The following is a 21560-nucleotide window of genomic DNA, read 5'->3' on the forward strand; positions in this document are numbered from 1 at the left end:
TTTGTCTTTGTTTCTAAAAATTAGTTTTATAATTTAAATTACAATACAATTAAAAACCAATATATAAATTACAGCGAATCTTCAATTAACGTCATTTCGTTATAAAACGTTGTTCAGGAAATCATTTACAATTGAATTTTCTTTATAGACAGTAAAATTGATTGTATGAGTTGGAGATTAAATGCTGGATGTTGCAAACACGATTCAAAAGGAACTTAATTCTTGTTCATATTAATTACCCTATGGGAAAATTGGTTTCATTACACTTGGTTTCGCTTAACGTGGCAATTTTCAAGAACCTATCGATGACGTTAAGTGAGGATTTGTTGTACTCATAATTTTATTATTAAAATCTTGATGTATTTCAATATGTTACTTTGTTTGATGACTCATTTAGCGACACAAAATAAATTTCTAATTGAGTTATTAAATGATTTCAAGAAAATAATTAAATATTTTATTAAGTAATAACAGGAAAATCTTAATTTTGCAATCTGTTATTATAAGGAGCTGGATGAAAAATTTAAAATGAAACACAACATACTGTTATGTAATACGTGAATAACAGAGAAATGATAGTTTTAAATTTAAGTAGAAAGTAAAAATATGTTTATACATGTACTGTACGAGGCATTATAGTATAGTTATTTATATTGTGGTATCGATTATAATAAAAATAAAAATAAAAATACATAATACATTATAAAACGATTTAAATTCAAATAAAAAATATTAAATAAGCAAACACGTTAAAAATAACAGCTTCTGCTATTTATTATAAAAATAGTAGCTTAGAAATACTCATTATATAAAGATGTAATAAAAATATTGTAGTGACTTTGATTATTTCGAATAAAAAGAAAAGAGGACTAAACAGTCCGAAATGCATTTTGATTTAAATAAAGGATATTACAAGAAGTAAGAATTGTCTTCCGTGTCAAATCTTGTGACAAATCTAGTGAAAATTGGAATAGCCAATCACCAAAATGATAAAGTAAAAGAATGTTTTATGAAGGATCTAGATTACTGAAATGATATAAATCCGAATTGAGAACATTAATTGGGCCTGATATAAAAGATGGTAAACGCCATAATGAAAGTTTCGAGAAAATGGAAACATTAAATGTCTGAAGAAGTTTTCTGCTGTGTTTTCTTTAATCAGAATAAAGGGTTTGTTATAGTTAAAAACTAGGTATAATATTTAAGTTAAAATGCATTGCTGTTTAGTTGTTGGCACGCATTATAACGTATAGTACAGTACTAATGGAAATGGCAGTAACCATCTTTCACAACCGAAGTCCGGAACCTTTCACATATAGAATTATTATTTTAATTAACTTTGGAAATAAAATTTAAAAACAATTATTGGGTCTAATTTAATTTCTTTCAGAATTATAAATTTTAAGTTTGAAATTAGACGATTGTTTTGATATTCTCTGTTAATTGAAAACTGTTTAATACTAGTTTCATTTTTCCTTTCATAATTACTTAATAAATGAATTGAATATTCATGTTATTGAATTAAATTTTTTTCTCATTTTATGAAACTTGTTTAATCATTGAAATCATTTTCTTCTTTCATTTTATTTTTACAAAATGCGTATTAAACTTGTTTATTGTTTCGTATTTATTTTTATTCCTTGTTTTTCATCAAATACAATCACAGTCTTGACTATTGACTATTTTGATAGAGCGCTTGCTACTTGGGAGACATTCATTTTTAGATTATTAATAATGTATATATGTATACAATTATGATTTGTAACGAAACTTTATTTAATTATTACAGTATTTAATTTCTATCAGTCTCTGATTCTGAATCAATTTTGACTGTTATAGTCTATATAATAAAGTAATATTTCAAGTTCTGCAACGTGGTAAATATTGGAAAAAAAGCTTTAAATTCTTGTTAGCTGTATTTTTCCCTTGACTTTACTCTCAGACAATAATAATAATATTATTATTTTCTAATATTTGGAAAGCATCGATTTTTCGAAAATTAAATATTAATATTTCGGCACACCTTCCGAAAACAGTTAGCCACTCCTGAGTCATACAGTTTATGATTTAAGATTGTTCTATTTAATTTACGATTTTCCATATCACGAACTCGGGAAGACTTTCTCGGATATATTTTATATCTAGAATACTAAAAACGGATATAAAATAATCTACCTTGAGATAGATAACGGATTCTGACAAAGATTTCCAAAATATTATTATTTTTCTAAGTGTTTATTATAGGTATAAATCTGTTAATCTTTATGTGACATGGTTGTAATATTTTATAAACATCTCAATGTTTTGAATAAACTGTAAATAAAAGAGATATATTTATTTAAATTTGCAAAATAAACAATGATATCCAGTGCAGCCTATGCTATCGAGATCCAGGTAAGTAAAGAATATCATAAACAAGAGTTGTAATAGATTCTAATAGGCATACCTGATTAATACAACTGTAAAATTATTTATAAGAACAAATAACAATTTATTAAAGTGTATAAAAATATATTATAAATCATTAATTGGATTACAGTTTTATTTCGTGTATTAAATGATTAATATAAACACTAATGAATAAAATTTATTCTACAATATTTTTACTCAATAATGAAAACTGCATACATTAATTTGAAATAAATTACCTTTAAAATTTAAAGTATAAATAAAATTCTGGGACTTTTTGGAACTCTCTGAGCTGTGTCTTTCTTCACATAAATGCGAGAAATCAACGACTATATTATAAGCATAATTATCAAAATACCTGCAATACATAGATAACGACATAGATACCTCTAATTAATATAGATAAAACTTCATAAATAAAAAGTTTTAAATATTAAAGAAAATTGGCTTTAACAAAGGTTAAATGTTCATTAAATCATAAATAAACTTTAGTGTATAAAATAATATCAAAATCATGATTTGATTTTGTCATTTACAAGATTTACCTTCTGACTGCCTTAAACAGATCCTCTGAAGTTATTTTTAGCTCAGTAATATTTATAAACATTTACCAGTTGTGTCGTTATCAGGTACATATGACTTTCTCAAAACTTCCAACTAGGATTAAGATATAAAGACAACATCTTATCATTTTACATCATGATATCGTTATTTTTATTGCTACATTGTGAAGTTATGGTTTTAAGATAGCTTCTGGACACACCCAATGCATCAAACAACTTAATACTGGAATCAGATATTTATAAAACTTCTGATTATTTACATTTTGTCTTGAAATGATAGATGAGATGAAAAAATTCTTAATTTTACACTTTGCATAAATTAAATACATAACGATTTTCCTATAAGCCTATTAATTAATGACTATTTTTTAAAGATAATCATGTTTTTCCTGTTTAATCGAACTGATAAGCTGGTAATTCCGGTACTGAAGCTATTAAAGTTTATTATTATTTTTTAATGGAAAGTAATTTATTAATTCTTCCAAAAATAACTGATAAATAATTTTAATGAAACACAAATTTGACTATTAATGTTTTAATGTATCATTAATATAATCCTATATTTGAAGAAATCCATAAAACGAATCGTTTTACTGTAATTACTATAAGATTTATATTTATTTTGTAGATATTTCTTCATAAAATGACGTTACGTTCAAACTTAAACTTTCAAAAATCTTTTCGGTATTTTAAATTGAGAAATTATAATCCATTTTTTGAAATTTTATTTAAACGATCGTGCCAAGTTAGAATCTTAATTAGTTTTTCACTTATGCTAATTTATTCAAAATGATTTTGCATATTTTTTTATAAACAAATCTTGTTACATATCTGCAGACTGTATTACATATGCTAAAACATGAAAAACATTTTTTTTTTTTAATTTTTAAGAAATACTTTCTTACTTTATCTCTATACTTAGAATACTGTATGTATAAAAAGTTTTGTTGCTATATGTTTGCTTCATGCCATTTACTGTATTTTACAATATATGATATGAAGCATTGAATTTATTATATGTATAATGACATGTAAGAAGTAAATGGATATATTTTTGAAAGGTACAGTTGTTGGTAGACTTCAAGCAGACTAATCCCAAGCTTCAGATCTTAAAAACTTGTCTTTCTAAATCTATGCCTTAAGATTTTGGAAATGATTCAAAGAAAACCGGAGATGTATTTTGGAGATTAGTACAGGTTATTCAAGAATCATAACTATTCATAACGTTTGTTATCTGGCATGAGCTACACATTACCATAAAAAATGAAAACAATGCTCTCCATTGAGTTTTCAATAGTGACAGGAATAATTCTTTTAAGACAAATTATGTACTGTACAGGAGGATTAGGAATAGAATTTAAGTGCATTTCTTTGAAATCTAATCATTTGACTCAAAACCAAAAACATCTTAATTGGATAAATGAAAACAAAGTCTCTATTTTGTTGAGTCTTGTTGAGAAAAAATAATGTGTTGAACTAAAAAGCGTAAGCATTATTTCTTCGAACAAGCTTCGAACTTTCTCTGCATTTAGAGAGAGGAATTCAATCTACTTTATATCAGGAAAACAGATTAGTATTGAGGTATCAACTAAGATATTATGAAGTAATACGTTAAATTCTTGAGAAACGATTCTTTACTTTTTGATAATATGAGATTTCTGACCTCAAGTTATTCCTTTTGGAAATATTTTTGGTCCGGATTTTATATTTATAGAGGATAATAGACGGCGAATACCATACAAATTATGAATGATTTTCGGCAAAGACGAAGACATTCGGCTAACAGAATCATGCTAAAGTCAGTCGAATCACGCTCGACATTCCAAACGCCATTGTCAAACTTCTAGACTTACAGGAAAGCGGCGCCGAACGTTCGACGTACACGTTTTCGCGTTTAAAATTTCGGTTTCAACCCCGCTATTATTATTGTGTATAATTATAATAATCAATATAATTATATAGAATTCGTAGAAATTTATTTTTATTTTGTTTCTATTTTAAACATAATTCAAAGAAGAAATTTGCGATCCGTTTTTAATTATTTTGTTTAAAAGCTTCCTCAATAAAGTCATCTGCCTGACGAAGAATGAGAAGAAACTTGATTCGAATTAATTCCGAAAAATCATAAGGATTCGATTTTAGGATTTCGTTTAAGAGCAGAAGAGCTTTATAATCAATATCTAATCTACTATAATTAATTATTTTTTAATAAATTTTATTGACAAAATATTCAAGAGTCGCACTAAAGAAGGGTTAAAAATAAATAATTAAGAAATACACCAAGAACGACAATTGGAAAGTAAAATCTTGTTTAATTTCAGAATTTTAGAAATATTTTTATAGTTTTTTTAGGATTTGAAATGTAAAATCACAGTTCAAAAACTATTTTAGCTCCCAGATATTTATTAGAATGTATCGTTTTGTAAAAAAACATTCTAGTTTACTTTTATCGAAACAAGAATCAAAGTCTAGATTATAATCTTTCCTGAGTCATAACGGATTTATTTCGTAAGAAATCGAGAAGCTAAAATACTGTAAAAAACTGTAAGTTTTATACATTAATATTCTAATGTGTCTCATTATTTTATTTATTATCATTACTAAATATTATTATTTCAATAATATATATAAATAATAACATAATACATACAGTATATTATTATTATTATTATTATTATTATCATATTTAAACAATAATTCCGGTCTTAAAAAATAATATGTTTTTGCTTTTACAATTTTAAACGTTGCACGTATTGCATTTTTTTTCTATTTGATTTTATTAAATAAATTTATATAAATTTATAAATTACTGATAAAGTTATTCTTACTTAAAAACTAGAAATTTGGGCATTTTTCCAAATTTTTTGTGCTTCTTGTTTGTGAGGAAGCCAGGCTTATGTCTGCCCACACTTTCAGTCATCTTAGCGATTCAAAATACAAGGAATAAGTATTTTATCGGTATTTTAGTTATATTTCTTTATTATGAAAACGTAATTTTAGTAAAATTAAAAATGACTAAACATTTATTTAAAAACTTTAAGAGTATTAATTCTTATATTTATTATGGATGCATAAAAGATTACTTAAAATTATTTAAAATAATTTCTCTAATTTTTCCACTTGGAGTATAATTGATACTTTATTTATTTATTTATTTATTTAGAGATTTGTGTGTGAAGCATAATCGAATTCATTTCTCTATAATTATAAGCGTAAAAATGAATCAATAAATCTTTCAACTATAAAAATTTTATCGTAATAATTTCCCGAAAATTTAATTACTACTATATCTATCAAATTAACAAACATTTCTTCATAAATTAATCTAAAATATTGTGAAGTTGGCGTAAATAAGATAATTAGAAACGCTTAAGATTATTTAATTAAAATATTAACGATTTTTTAAAAAATGCATAATAAAGGAGAGCTTAATTAAAATAATTAGCGTTGCTATGATTTCTTTTTTTAGTGTTTATTTTCCTAAGTTTTGATACGTTAAAAATAAAAATAATCTCCCTATTCAATGCAATAATTATAATTAATGTAGTTTGAATGTTTTAATTTTTTAAAATACATTAATATTTAATTAAATAAATTTCATATGCATAAATATGTTAAAAATGTTTAATATTTTTCTTTAAATTATTTATTAATTACATTAATTAAAAATTAAGGAAAAAATACACCTGCTATTTACAAATATAAGTATATTTAATTCTCGAAAATTTTTTGTTCGAGTATTGTTTCTTAAACTATTATAATAATATAGTAGTATATAGGGAAAGGACTAAATAAATAAATAAAAATGATTAAATTAATGACATTTATCCTTCAAAACCAGTTTTATAAATGATTACATTATAGCCTTATTATTAAGTATATAAACAAAAATTACAAAGTTTTAGCTCTAAGGTAAGAAAATATTTTTATCTTTATTCAATTATTTAATATAGTTTTGATCCAGTGTACGTGTTTAATAATTAGTGTATTGTATTAATAAATAGCATTTGCTTGTTTGAATGCTCGAATAAAATACAGCTGTGTTTGCATACAATAGTATATAAACTACGTAACTATACCTCTACTAACTTTTGCGCAATTTTATTTCCATATTCATGAGATTTTTTCAAAATTTTATCGAACAGATTTTCTAATAGTAATTATAAATAATACTAATTTTTCCTTATACCAATTTACCTTTTAAGGATATATTTCTAAATGTTATCAGATAATTTATAGATGAAGTAGTTTATTAATTTAAAATTAAGTTTCTCGTTATATAATTAAATGTAATTGATTCTTATTATGTGTAAAAATTATCGATTAATCCAAAATTACGTTTTCGTTTATGAATAATTGTTTAATCGTCCGAAAATTAAAATTGTCATTTCTTTCGTAACACATTTTGTTTTTTAAAACGATTTTGATTTTCTCGTCGTAATTATTAATTTAAAAATGAGTTAAAATTGAGACAATAATTTTAAATTTACGCTTTTTTCCCCACAGACAAAAGTGAATTTTTTATATAAAAAAAATAGTAAATCCTTACGTTAATATAGAGAATATTAGCGAGAAAAGTGTAAAAAATAGCTAAAAGAATTGTTTTAAAACTAAGAAATTAGTTATCGAAGTGCGTTTTTTTAATTATTTAAAATTTTATTAATAATAAAATACGAAAACACATTTTACAGATGTCAACGAGAACAGCTACGGTTATAATTATTTATATAAATATTAAAATCGATAATAAAATTCTAAGAAAATTACCAGATTAAACTGTTTTTAAAGGGCACTGTAAACGTAATAATATGCGTTTTATAAGAAGGATTAATTTTTAATTGAAACGCATCGTATATCAAGCATGTAGCCCGTATTAGCCGATGTATTATTCATTTAATTGATAGAAATCTGTGTAATGTATCAATTAATCATAATCGTCAGATGTAATGGAATGCGAACCCGCAGGTAGGGGGGTCTGAAACGCTCCACTTGTATAGAAATGCCATTTAATGGAGATTGCACTCTCAGTCGTTTGGGGGCGCTATGTTAACTTTAGTAATCCAGCCATTGTAGACTGCGTTGCGGCGGTCGAGACGCCAAAACGGTCGAATCGTGGCCGTACCGAACTCTCGTCAGCTGGAACGAGTTCAAAATGCCGAGATCTTGTGGCTCGGCCGATACTTTCACCTGTCCATATTGTTTAGTGCGCTTCGCCGTATCTTCCCATCTAGAAGAACACTGGATACGGTTCCATCAGAATACCGGACACTATGAAGATTTGGACATCCGATTATCAGTATGTACCGGATTTCATATTTACCACAGAAAAAACGAATGATTTAACTGATTAAATAAAGTATATATATATATCTATATATATATCTAGCTATCTATCTCTATATATATTTATTTTTTTCCAGTATTTATAGACGTTTATTCGAGCGAAGTGTATTTGTATTAATGGAAAAAAATGTTAACAATTTATAAAATTCTTTATATAATTCTTTCAATTAATAGGTTCTTTTTTCTTAGATTAAATCGAACGCCATTTTGTGACATTTTACAAGCTGAGAATATTCGGGTAGAAATTGGAAACGGGAGAGAGTAAGGAGATCGTTAGAGTTGAAAGACCCGAGCATTCTCGTGCTAGCCATCATAAAGGTTGAATATATATATATATATATGGCAAACGGAAAATGTTTTATTTTTATATTCGTATCGCGAATTAGCTCGATAGAGAATTTTACTTTATATCTCTTCTTTTTTTTAATAAGTAGAATAAATCATTTTATTTTGTTTCATGCGAAAACTGTACAGGTAAATTGCAAAATTAAATCTAAGTGGAAAAACTTCCGTCATTGAGCTAGTTTTACGATGTTTTGATTCGGTTTTATGTTGCTGTGCAGCTGCAAACGGGGATTGGAGTCTTAAAGATGAGATACTCCTACAAATCCTGCTCGTAGTAACGCGGTATCTCGTTATTTATTCAACTCCACCTTCTAATAAAGATATTTTTTCCTGCTGTAAACGTTACCTAAAATTTCCACATACGGTTTATAAAAATCATCGTGTTTCTTCAATTCGATTGCACAAAAAATTTCAAATATCATATAATTATTTCGAAATGACTTTCGGCCTATGCAGTTTTATTAGCCAATTTGGGTTTAACGTTAAACGTCCGTATAAAATTTGATAGTTTTCATTTGTATCGGGACAATTTTTGATTATTTAATTTAAATTAATGTCAAATGAGTAAATTAAATAAATAAATATATTCTTAATAGATTATAAACAGAAACATTTTTGCTGAAGGAAGCATATATTTGCATTTTTTTTGTAATTATTTTTTCACTCAAAACTTGTTTTTTAAATAAAAATTATACTTAAAACTAGATTTAATAATCGTTTAAAATTATTACTTATTATTATGAACAATTATTAATTTATTCATCAAGTTTTCAATTGAAAAAGTGCAAAAATTGATTTTAACAACAGTAATTATTTTACTATTATCATGAACTGGTTTATAAAACTGATTTTTAAAAAGGTTTTGTATAAATTATAAATAAAATTGCTTAATTTAGAGAAAATATTCTCTAAAGTTCTATTTGTAAAAGTATATTGAATGACATCATGTGAAAAATGCTATCAAATATACCAATCCTTTAAATGTAAGGAAAGACTTGCATGGGTTCACTAAAGGAAACTATTCGATATAAAATAAAAGGAAATGTTGTAGACCTTGAAAATGTACGTGATTTGATTTTATATTTAGTAAAACTTGAATAGGTAGAATTCAAATAAGTAGTGATTACTATGATCAGTGATCAGTTTCTCAAAACTGAAGTAGCGTAAAAAGTAGTTCAAAAAATTTAATAAAACCCTTTATCTTTGATTATTAATAATTGAAAATGAAGAAAAAATCTTCAGATTTTATTCCTTTGAAAATTTAACATTGAATGGTTTAAAAATCAGTAATACAAAACAATAGAAAATAATTTATAGTTAACTTTAGTGTGGCTAATATGATTTTAAAAAAACAACTATATATTTTTAGCCACATATTCGCAATATAATAAAAAAAAAAAAAAAATACCTTTTGAAACTTACTTCTTATCGGTAGATTTTTCAGTTTTTCTGTAAAAGTATTCTTTTAGAAATTATTCTATCCTAAGCAATGGCTGCGATCGATCAGCAGACACTTTTACCCGGTTTATTATCCACGACTAATATTTTTTGTTCGAAAATTTTCCATGTAACATCCGACACTAACTTAATTTTGGTAAAGGGACAAATCTAATATAACATGGTTATATTGCTCTTGTAATTAATTTTAATCAATAATTTACATGCAATGTTTTTCGTTTCCTCATGTAAATTATATTATCCAACATATTAACAATTAATTTACAGTTTAAACGTCTTTAAATTTACTATAAAAACGATTAAGAAAAGTCAGTGTTACGTTCGTGTGTGTGAAGTTTTCCTCAGTCGAACTTTTAAAAATATAAACTTTATTTACTTTTAAATGGCATTTATAAATTGTAATTAATTTGAAACTTGCCGCATAATATATTTCCATGCTTTAGTAAAAGTATTTAAACAGAAAATTAAACCTGTAAAATAAATTAAGAGCGTGATTTCACACGAGTCAGTTCCATTGTTATAATTCATTTTCCTCCCGCTAGATGTCACTAAGTTTTACCATAGTATTTTAAGCTGGCTATTTTAGAGATCAACTTACCGTTACTACCGTGCGTGTCGAAAATATATTAAAAAAAAAAAAAAAAGAAAAAAAGGGGGGAAAACAAAAACCGATTGATTGATCGTCGAGATTGTTCCGATAAAGTCGATGCCTCTTCAGTTCGATCGTTGGTCACCATGGGAACAATCTCGTTATCATGGCAACCGATGGAATGCGTGTCTCGTTATTGTATTGATTTACAAATATTGCCAGTGAAGAAAAGATTGATTATTTCAATAACTCTTCGTTAAAGTTCGAGTAAAATATACAAGAATCTGAATATAAATATATATAAAATATAAAAACAAATTAATTATTATTTAAAGTATTAGGATGAACGTCACCTCTATTGTTGGTTCTTCGTGTAACGAGAAATTTGCTCTCGATAAGGTAATATTAGCTGTGTTACGTGCATTGTATTATACTTAATCTAATTATGATTTCATCATATCAACGTACAGTATACTACATATCTACTGATTAAGATATATATATATATATATATATATATATTTTTTTTTATTAGACTTAATAAATGTAGGACGGGGTATAATTCATTTATAATTAGTTTTCGCGACGTAAGCTGCTTCGTAAAAGTTTTGAAAGGTTCATTGGTTTAGAAGAAAAGAGCGCTTTTTAAAACCGTACGTTTAATTAGTTTACTTTCTCTAGAGTAATAGAATAAGAACTTTGGTCAATGTTACTCCAATATAAAAATTTAGATAAAGCTCTTTTTATCTAAGTGTCTTTGCTTAAATGCTAAGGTAATTGCTATAAGTTTCAATCTACTTTTTCTATTTTATAAAACAATATTTTATATTGTTTTACAATCTCGTTGTAAAATTATGTATTAATTGTGTTTCTATACATGGAAATGATAGAATATAATTTATATTTTAGAAAATACACCTTTAGATTAAGGTTACATTCTTTATTAGTCATTGATAATGGTCGGATGGCCGAGCGGTCAAGGAAGCTGCCTACCCGCTCTGGGGGACCTGGGATCGAATCCGGACGTTTCAAGAAATCCCCAGGAATTTTTCGGGCGGTGGTCCGTTTGGATATGTCGGACCCCGTCCCTCACCACCCGGCTGCCCCATTGTGGGCCTGGCTGGAACCCATAATGGGCTTGCTTAAATCTAGGCCCTCTTAGTGCCCACAGCCGGGAAGTGTTAAATAATAATAATAAAAAAGATAATGATTGGGATGAAGCAGTTCAAGTAGTTTCTTTTACAAAATAATGGAAATTACTAGCGTAAATCCCAATTGAAATAGTATTATATAATTCATAAAATACAGTAGACCGTTCTAAATAAAAATACAAAATATTTAAGACCGTAATACTTGAATTATTCTTTAAATAAGTATTTCATGTTATGTAACGCTATTTTTAGAATATATGATCGAGTAATTTTTAAATATAAATATCATTTCTTTTTTAAATGTTAAATTTTTTGAAATATTTATTATTAGTTTTTACTTAATTTAGTGAATTTTTGAAGAAAATGTTCGCGATTTATTTCTTTTAACAGTAAAAGTATTGCACGGTTTTTGAAGTTAATTTACTTTTTTGTTTTGTGTTGCTTATAAGCTCTCTTAATGAGAACTTGTAAGTAGCTTAGATTTTTAAGTAAATCAGATTTTGATTAGTCGCATGTTTTTATAGATTTTTACGTTAAGAACTAAAGCTTTTATGCTTCGATATCTGCTACCGTAAAGAAAACTAATTCTCTTGTATAATTTATATGGTGAATGTTTGCGTGTCAAACAAATTGTTTTGAATCTGATATGGCACGAATGTTTCCAATTTTTTCGTACTATTGCTACTAATTTAATGCAAATTGTTGCTGATATTACTCGTAAACAGAATTACTACAACTCATTATTTTGAAAGTATGTATGATTTTTTTTTACTTATCATTAATCTAAGATAAATGTTCGTAATTCGAAATAAGTTCTGCGTAAGGATTTTTGTATTTCGTATTCTAAGCTACGAGCAAAAAGCTCCTTACTAAAGAGAAAAAATCTCCACAGGGAAATTTCTTGAGGTACCAAGGGGGAATAGTATTTAGGGAAAGAAGGATGTGAATCAAATCCGGACTTTCCTAGTGAAAACCTGATTACCTTCCATACCTCACTCCGGGTGACTTGAAGAATGTTAAAATAAATTCTTGATTATTTCTACTTGTTTTCTTATATAATAAAGGTTAAATTGATGTCATAAATAAAATAAAAGTTACTCAGGATTTGACTGTATTCAATTTAAAAATAAAAAAATATTTAAAATTTTTTTCGATAGTAAATACCGGAGTTTTAAAGATAAGAAAGTGATATAAGCGGAAGAAAGATGATTCACCAACGAAAAATTAAAATAAAATATAAAGAAGTTTTTCTGGTTTGAGTCTTCGTTAGTGAATATATATATAGTACATATATACTGAAGTCTTATGATGTCCTACACTTCAAATACCTATTTAAAAATTTGTTCTACAGATTAATTTTATTCCGTTTGAAATAATAGACGTGTTAAGTGCTGATTCGGTGAGTTTTATGTTATTCTATATTTAATATAACGTTTCTTATACTTTGAGTAGACATTTGCAGTATATGACTACACAAAATTCGATATCTCTTGAAAAGTCCAAACGGAAAATGCCCGTCTGCATTTTATATTTAATTTTAATGCTGAATCACTCGATTTAAACTTGCGTAACTCTTCTGGACAATATAAATATAGAACTATTTGAATTAAGAATGGATCATATCTATGATCTATGCTTTTGCATAAGTTTTTATTCCGTTCTTAAATAATTATTTATTCTATTTATATAGCTTTATATTGTTTATATTTTATTCAATATTTATTACAATATTATGTTTTTATTCAACGACACGCAACATTACAAAATTAAGTCAAATTTCCATAAATCTTCATACGCTGCACATTAATAATATTATAATTAATTATATTTATTCATTAAATTTTACTTTTAATTTTGAAAATAAGACCATAAAAAATAATATATGAATAATTCTTAATACAATTATTATATGTATTGTCTTATGAATAAACATATCAGTCCAGTTTATAAGCTTCTTATTACTGATAATTTTTAGCTTTTAGTTAATGACAACTCTCTGAAATTTTTGTGTATAATAAGAATTAATATAAAATTATGTTTTAATTTTATGCTTTAAGAAACTAATTTTTATTAAATTTATACAAATGGTAAAACATTTGTGTAGATTTAATTTAATAATTTAATTTTCAAATGTAATTATTTAAATTAACTGAAATCCACTTATTTCATTTGAGAGAAAACATTACAATTGTTATAATTGAAGTTAAATATAAGCTTAGATTTATATAAAAGTTGAAATAAAATCGTAAAACTTAATCTAATTATTGTTTTTTTAATGTTTTATAAACTTTTATAACTTCGTATGATCTATAATATATCACAGGCAATATAAATCAGTTATGAGTAATCCGCAGCCCTGGCTTTGGCAACGTAATTTTATTTTACTGTTTCTGTCTCGTGCAACCCTAAGCAAGTTGACATTCCCGACGAAGAACATTCAAACTAAACTTGACTAGTGAAAAGATGAGAATAAACTATATATTACTAGTTTACATATTGTTATCATATATTGTATTATTTTAGTACCTAGTGTACTGGCTGTTATGGAGTATGTTCGTACTCTGTAAGAAAAATTGTATGCTGCCCGCCGAAAGCTTACAAAGTTTCCTTGCCGTACATTTCCAGAAAAAGTTACTCATCGTTGATATAAATATTTAACTTTAAAGTTTATATATTAATTTTAAAGTTAAATATTTACATTAGTTATAATCTATAACATATGAAAGAACAAACGAATTTATTTCATATCTATAAAGTTAAAATGTGTAAACATGACGACTATGATCAGGTTTTATTTATTTTTTTAATATGTAAAATTTGAGTTAATTATCTGCAAATTCATTTATTGACTTAAAAACTCCGAACAGATTTACTGCATGCGAAAATAGTTTTTAAAAAGTAATTTTATACTTTTTGGTATTAGAAAGTAGAATATATTGAGTGTAAATAATTTTAAAAGGGATGTAGGTCTATATCATTCTTTTTATTTTTATAAAAATAATGAAGCGAATATATTGTACTGTACATTAAGTGAAGAGTAAGAGCTTAAAAACATCGCGACCTAACAAGTCCATTGTGCACTCATCTTACGAGAAATTAAATTAGGAAATAGTCTCTTTGAAAAAGATAACAAACTTATATCAATTCATGCTCGAAAGATTGAACGCTGATGAAAAAATAAACGCAGAACAAAGATCAACAGACAAATGAGACACAGAAGAGGATCCTCAGGAGAAAGAGACAAGAAGCTGAGAAGGAAGAAAATATGAGAAGTAAGAAATATTGGAAACATAATAAATGTGAGAAATAGAAAAAGAGGAAGTAAGTATATAATATATATATTAAAAAATACGGATATGAATGTGACGTGCATTTAGATCTAAATATTGCATTATGTATACAAATTCGAAATACTGTTTGATGAGAAATTAGTTATAAGCAAAATTTTCTTTGTCTTTCTAAAAGAACATTGAAACTATTTTCGTACAAATAACTTGTCAGATTGTGTCATATATTAATGTAAATAAATCTATAGGTTTGACAATGATAAATCTAATTTATTATAAGTAACAGATGAATGAAAGCAATATAATTCAATTGTATGCACTATTTATTCTTTAGAGAAGAAATTTTGTGCCGGTTAATAATATACTCAGCTGTTTCAGATAGGATATCCTAATTGAAGTATATAATTTGAAATATCAAACTTCAATTGAAGTAAAAAATTGCATTATATAAATAATATGATTCTGTACAGTAATATATTTAATAGGTTATTTTTAGGAAAATAAATATTTTATTTAAAAGACTCGATTTTTAAGTAATTTAATGATTTTGTAAACATCAGGATTAGAAGTAATTAGAGTTAATTAATTAATTTTAAAAAGTTTGTTGTTTACTTTTGTATCATAAACAGTATCTTTCGATACAAATTTTAATTAATTAAAGCTGTTATTGGTTTAGTAAAATGTAATTTAATACAGAATTGTTTACTATGTATAACATAACATTAATTAATTGCTATTTCCAATCATTTTATTGTGTTTAATTTAGTTTTAAATTTATCAACATGATTACTGAATCGCATAATTTGTTAAAAGTTTACTATTTGGTCTATTTCTATGATCTGGAATATTTTTATCCTCTATAATATCCTATTTATTCTTCATTTACATCAAAAGTATGTCATGCTTTTGTTTTATTGTATCGCTGACCGACAATTTAAATTGTTTAATAAGCAAAACAAAATGTTAGAAATGCTATTTAGAGTTGACGTATTCATTAAGCACATGGGAGGTAGGATCTCTGTTTTCATATTTTTCACCGATAATCTATTTTACTTCGAATTGCTTAATCCTTTTTTGATGTAAATTCCTTTGACAGTCTGTGGATCTCTTGTCAAAATATTTTCAAATGCATAAAATAAAACACCTAGAAGTATAGAAGAAGTCAATTATTATATATTAAAGTATAGTTATCAAGATATTAGAAAAATAAACAAATCTTTTATATAGTAATATATGTATTTCTTATAGTAATTTAGTAGTAATGATGAGCGAAACGCTATTTCGAGTATCTGTAACAACTGTAATTTGATATGAAAATATCTGTGATTTCTGCTGATGATAGAGTTATAGGTATTTGCTAATATACTATGGTTTGTTGCTTACACTCATAACTGAAGGAAATACTAAATTTCACTGGGAGGTTAGTGAAAAGTGATATGATTTTCCCCCATCTAAATCCACAAATTCTTTGGATTTGTGGTCCTCAAGGTTAACAACCCTTGAACTAGAGCAATGCTTCTTAAAAATTATAGCTTATTTTTTTATAGTGAAAAAGATTAAGAAAATTGTTTGACGAAAAAAATACATATTTTAAAAAATATACTAAAGCAATTTTATTATTTAAATTTAATTACGATCAAATTTCTATTCTATTCCGATTGCTGTCATATTTTATTTTATAATTTTACGAAAAAAAGAAGGAGATTAAAATAGAATTTCGAGAGAGATATTTTTATTGATTAAATTTTTTTTTATGTTGCTCATTCAGAAAAATAATAAAATATTCTACGAACGGATTTTGTGGCTCATTAATGATGTACAGATCATTGAATTAGAATTGGAAGCCTCTGAAAAACAGTGAAAGTAAGGATCAACGTTTGATTATTTGGGTTTATAAAACAAATTAAAATGAAATATACCTGACAGTTGAGAACAAACAGAACTTAGCTAATATCGTTACAATAATTATCAGAGTTCTTACGAATAATTTCTAAAATATACAGGCATTATCGAAAATTTAAAGTTAGTGTTTTTAGAATTTTACTTCTATAATATTCTCATCTCATTGCATTCTGTTATTTATAACCCAGATTTCTACATGAACTAATTTAAAATCTTTTAATACAAGAGATACTTTGATATTAAAAATTTTGGACACTCATTAACTGTTTAGATATAAATGAAAGTTACTTCACTAATATTTTCAGAAGGTTATTACTTAATTTTCTGTAATTTTACATAATGATTTGAAATTTGGAAGCGAAGGAATCTTCCTCTAAATGATTAAAAATTATATCATTTCGTATCGATTATCGAATAATATGAGTCAGCAGTTTCTAAACTTGAAATTTTATTAATGTAAGTGTATTATCATCTATGAAAACATTTTCGTAGAAGATAATGTATTTGTGATTATGCTGTAATTGATCGCATATTTAGTTGCTTGCTTTTCTTTAAATTTTCCTTTTAATTCAAGCATTTTTAATCTTTTAATTCGTTCTTAATAACTGAAATTTTTGATTTAGGATAAGTATAGAATTATAATTATTGTTGTTTATTCTTTAAAATATATAAAAAGAAAATGCTTACGAGATTAAAATGATAAATTTGCAAAAATTGGATTGCTAATATTGATTTAACGATAACTGTCTATCGAGAAAGTCTTAAACGTGTCATTTATTTATTTATTTTTTGAGTTTATTTGAAAGATTTTACTTTTTTCGTATCAGAAAATCCAGACTTCCTGACGAATTTGCTCTAAAGCTTAGCGATAGTAAAGTTCTAAAGTATTTTATAACTAGTTTTTTCTCCAAATCCTTAACTAACAGGTAATTTATATTTTTGTTTAAATAAATCTTTTCTACTTTCTTATGGCAATAGTTTACTTTTCTTTATAGTAAGATAAGATAAAATAGTAAGCAATTACAATCCTCTTCACGATGACATTCATGTTAATTTTTGATAATTATAATTTGCAAAGGAAATGAATATGTTTCATTTATTCTATTATTCTAGACAGAATAACTTATGTAAAAATTATAATTAATTTATCCAGGAATTTACATCATACACATGAAAATATTCTGTTAAATATAATTATTTTTGTAGAATTTAAAATTACATTTATATTTGTCTAAACCACTAGCAATGTGAAAGTTAATTATGAAATATGATCTGTCGGAAAACGCTCAATTCAGGATAAAGAAAAAAGGTTTTCGGTTTCGGTTAAATGGCGTTCGTTGCTGACGAAAAAATAGATTAAAAGTTCTATTTCCTATTTTTAGGTTATCATTGAATTCCTATAGAATGTGGGTTATTGATTGCTGATCCAAAAAATAAATTACTTTAAACTGTTGTCACGTGCATCTGACTAAAGTTATCGGCATTTCAGATTTTGAACGCATTGCATTGTGAATAATTTAATATCATTTAGAGATATTACCGAATTTTTGATTTTATCGATGTCTTTAAAAGAAAAATCATTACTTCATATAAAAATATGCATTTTCCATTAAATAAATATTAATTCATCTTTAAATTAACGTAGAGATAAACGTGACTATAATGTAATGCACATAAACTGATTAAATATATGAATATATTTATATTACGTATTTAAGAGGTCATATTAAAATATTTATTATTAAAAATGACCAACAGATGGTGTCACAATACTTTTCTGGTAACAAAATTAATCTTAACAACTAGAAGTTACACACGACTAGTTAATTTTGCAGGGACTTCGTGAGCTAGAATTTATTTACGCTATTCGAGATAAAATGCTATTTATGTAATTAATAAACGTCTGAAGTAGACGTTTAATGCATAATATAAGATTATACAACGGAATTTTATTTTATTTTTTTTAAACTGCAATTTAAAAGATAAATTATTAAAGTAGGAAAACCTTGTAGAAGTATTTCCATTAAGTAGTAGAGATAAAATTTAAGTCTCATGTCCAGTCAACCACAAAATCCTCCCATATTCATTAGACAACGAACCAGTTACTGGCAATTGTTGTGGAGTGTGATAAATTGCCTGTTCGGCTGGACAAAGTCCATTTTAACGTATACCATCAGACTGTGGGTGTGCAACTTACAGGTGTGGTTCGTTTTAATAAAGTTGAGAAAATATTTTATCACACGAATAATAAAGCATAAAAGTTTTAATGATTTAATTTTCTATTAAACTGTTTTATAATTTATTTAAAATTCGTGACTAATAAAAAAAATATTTTATCGAATAAATTTTCGTACACTGAATATAAATGAGTTTATTCGCTGGAATTAAATACTGTATATCCACACACTTTTTACTTTTTTTTCAAATATATTGTTATAAAATTTAATTTAAATCAATAGTATTTTATATAAAAATCTCGATAAAGTTTTTTACGGTTGGTTGTTAATTGTATATGCAATATGCATAGCTATGGTAATTCGGGGTGTAGCGTATCCAATGGCATTCCTTCAAGAATAATTAGAAGGTTTCAACACGAAATAGTTAATCTTTGATTCTGTTCTAACTGTGGATTTCTGTTCAGATATAATATGTTTAGGTAAGTAAGGATAAATTTTATTACGTAAAAGTTTTTAACGAATACATTTATAATTGTTAACTAAAAGAACTTAAATAACTTTAAAGTAAATTGATAAATTTTAAATATATCGCATTATACAACTTACACAATTGTAAAAGTAATTAGTTGAGAAATAAACGTTTATTTTAAAATGTTTTTAAAATTAATAAAAACTTTTTAACAAGATTAATTAATTTAAGGATGTAAAAATTCCTATAACGAATTATTAGTTCTTATTAATGCAAACTTATATATATATATAATATATAAATGTCCAATTTAACGATAAGTAATTTTGTTAAGCAGAAATATACATTATATTTTAATCAGATTTTTCAAATTGTAACCCTTTTTAGTTTGTTAACTATAACATTTGATAATGCAAAAGTGCTAATTCCGACTCTTTATAAACTATAGCATATATGTATTTTTATCTAAATTCGATAGACTAATAGGTTTATCAAATTAAGATAAAAGACATCAGTCAGATGAGCCGAACTTTCTCAAACGATTTGTTTGATTCATTTATGGAAATTCTGTCTATTCATGTATGTAAAATAATGTGTATAAACATACACAATATTTACACAATGAACCTTTATAATATAAGGTGTTGTATAAATATAAAGGCACTAATATATTTCCGTATAAAATTATTCACACTGAAAACCGCAAAAATAATCTATTTTTAGCTTGCTTGAACTTTCACAAATGCACATATGAAAAATGATAACCATGTATTGAGACAGAAAAAACTAAACAATTTTAAAGAATTACAATCAATTTGACTGTGCCAAAGATGTAAAGGTAAATAAAATTAACCGAAGCAATTAATGATATGTTAATAAATTATATTTAACGATAATGCAATATCCACTGGATCTCCTTTGGATAAAACAACTTTGTAAATGCGGTCTGGCATTGATTGTACCAGTATCAGTTTTTGAAAGACAGATAACATGCTTATTTCTTCCCAGTGACGAATTATGGTTTGTTTTAGTTACTCCATACTATTATATTGTACCCATCTACATATACCGCTGTAGCTAGCATTCCCCAAGATTTTTCATCGGATTAAGATCAGCAGATAGAGCTAGCCAATCAATAATAGGCATCCCCTTAGCTAAAAACCATTCATATTGTAGACTTTGTTGTGTGAATGGGAGCATTGTCCCGTTGAAAGAACCATCAATTCCCAGCAGTGTATTCTGCAAAAGGCAGGATATTGCTCACCAACATGTCTTCATAATCATTTGCTTTTGTATGCCTTTGTAAAAAAGCAAGTGGAGTCTTTCCTTACCAACTAAAAACACCCCAAACTATAACTAATCCACCACCTTGTTTTCGTTTCGAATATAGTCTTTCCTCCCTTCTCAAATCATGCCAGTAGTGGCTCCAACCATCTGGACCATCAAGGTTGAATTTTTTCTCATCTCTCCACTTGTCTGTCCAGCTCATTTTTTCCTTGGCCCAGAGTAAACGTTTCTCCTTGTGAGTAGGCTTTAGTTATGGGGTTGGTCTTGGCTTATATGCAAGATCGCAATGTGTTTTCACAACTCTTACAACAGTTGATTTGCCAACATTTCATTCGGGTGTTGCTGCTAACTTTCAAAATGATGTTTTGTTGCTGGAAATCTGGCAAACAATGGCTCGTTTGGCTCTGTAAGCTTTGAAGGGCGTCCTGTTTATTTCTTTTGACTATATTGATCTCCAAGTTTAATAAAGTTGTCGATTAAAGTGGATGACTGATTTAATTTTTAGCAATTGTTCTTTCAGAGTAATTTCATCTCTAAGAGAAAGATGAAATTCTTTAAGTCAATTAGGGGTTTGCCTCGG

The 21560-nt window shown here is 26.1% G+C and overlaps 1 protein-coding gene across 8 annotated transcripts in view; it reads left to right on the plus strand.

Moving 5' to 3' along the window:
* Positions 1-8001: 8001 nt before the first annotated feature.
* LOC136969221 (tensin-1-like) overlaps positions 8002-21560 on the plus strand; it is a 221473-nt gene continuing 207914 nt past the window's right edge. For 2 of the 8 annotated variants that reach the window (XM_067263314.1, XM_067263331.1), the window contains exon 1: positions 18666-19246. In XM_067263314.1, the coding sequence (XP_067119415.1) occupies positions 19100-19246 (147 nt within the window). In that variant the 5' untranslated portion in view covers positions 18666-19099. Of the gene's footprint in view, positions 8269-10371; positions 11107-18663; positions 19247-21560 lie in introns of those variants that run through there. The other 6 variants (XM_067263326.1, XM_067263351.1, XM_067263345.1 and 3 more) reach the window with 6 other exon arrangements.

This window comes from Centruroides vittatus, unplaced genomic scaffold, assembly GCF_030686945.1.
Source record: "Centruroides vittatus isolate TY-2023 unplaced genomic scaffold, ASM3068694v2 contig_1035, whole genome shotgun sequence".
NCBI lineage: Eukaryota > Metazoa > Arthropoda > Arachnida > Scorpiones > Buthidae > Centruroides > Centruroides vittatus.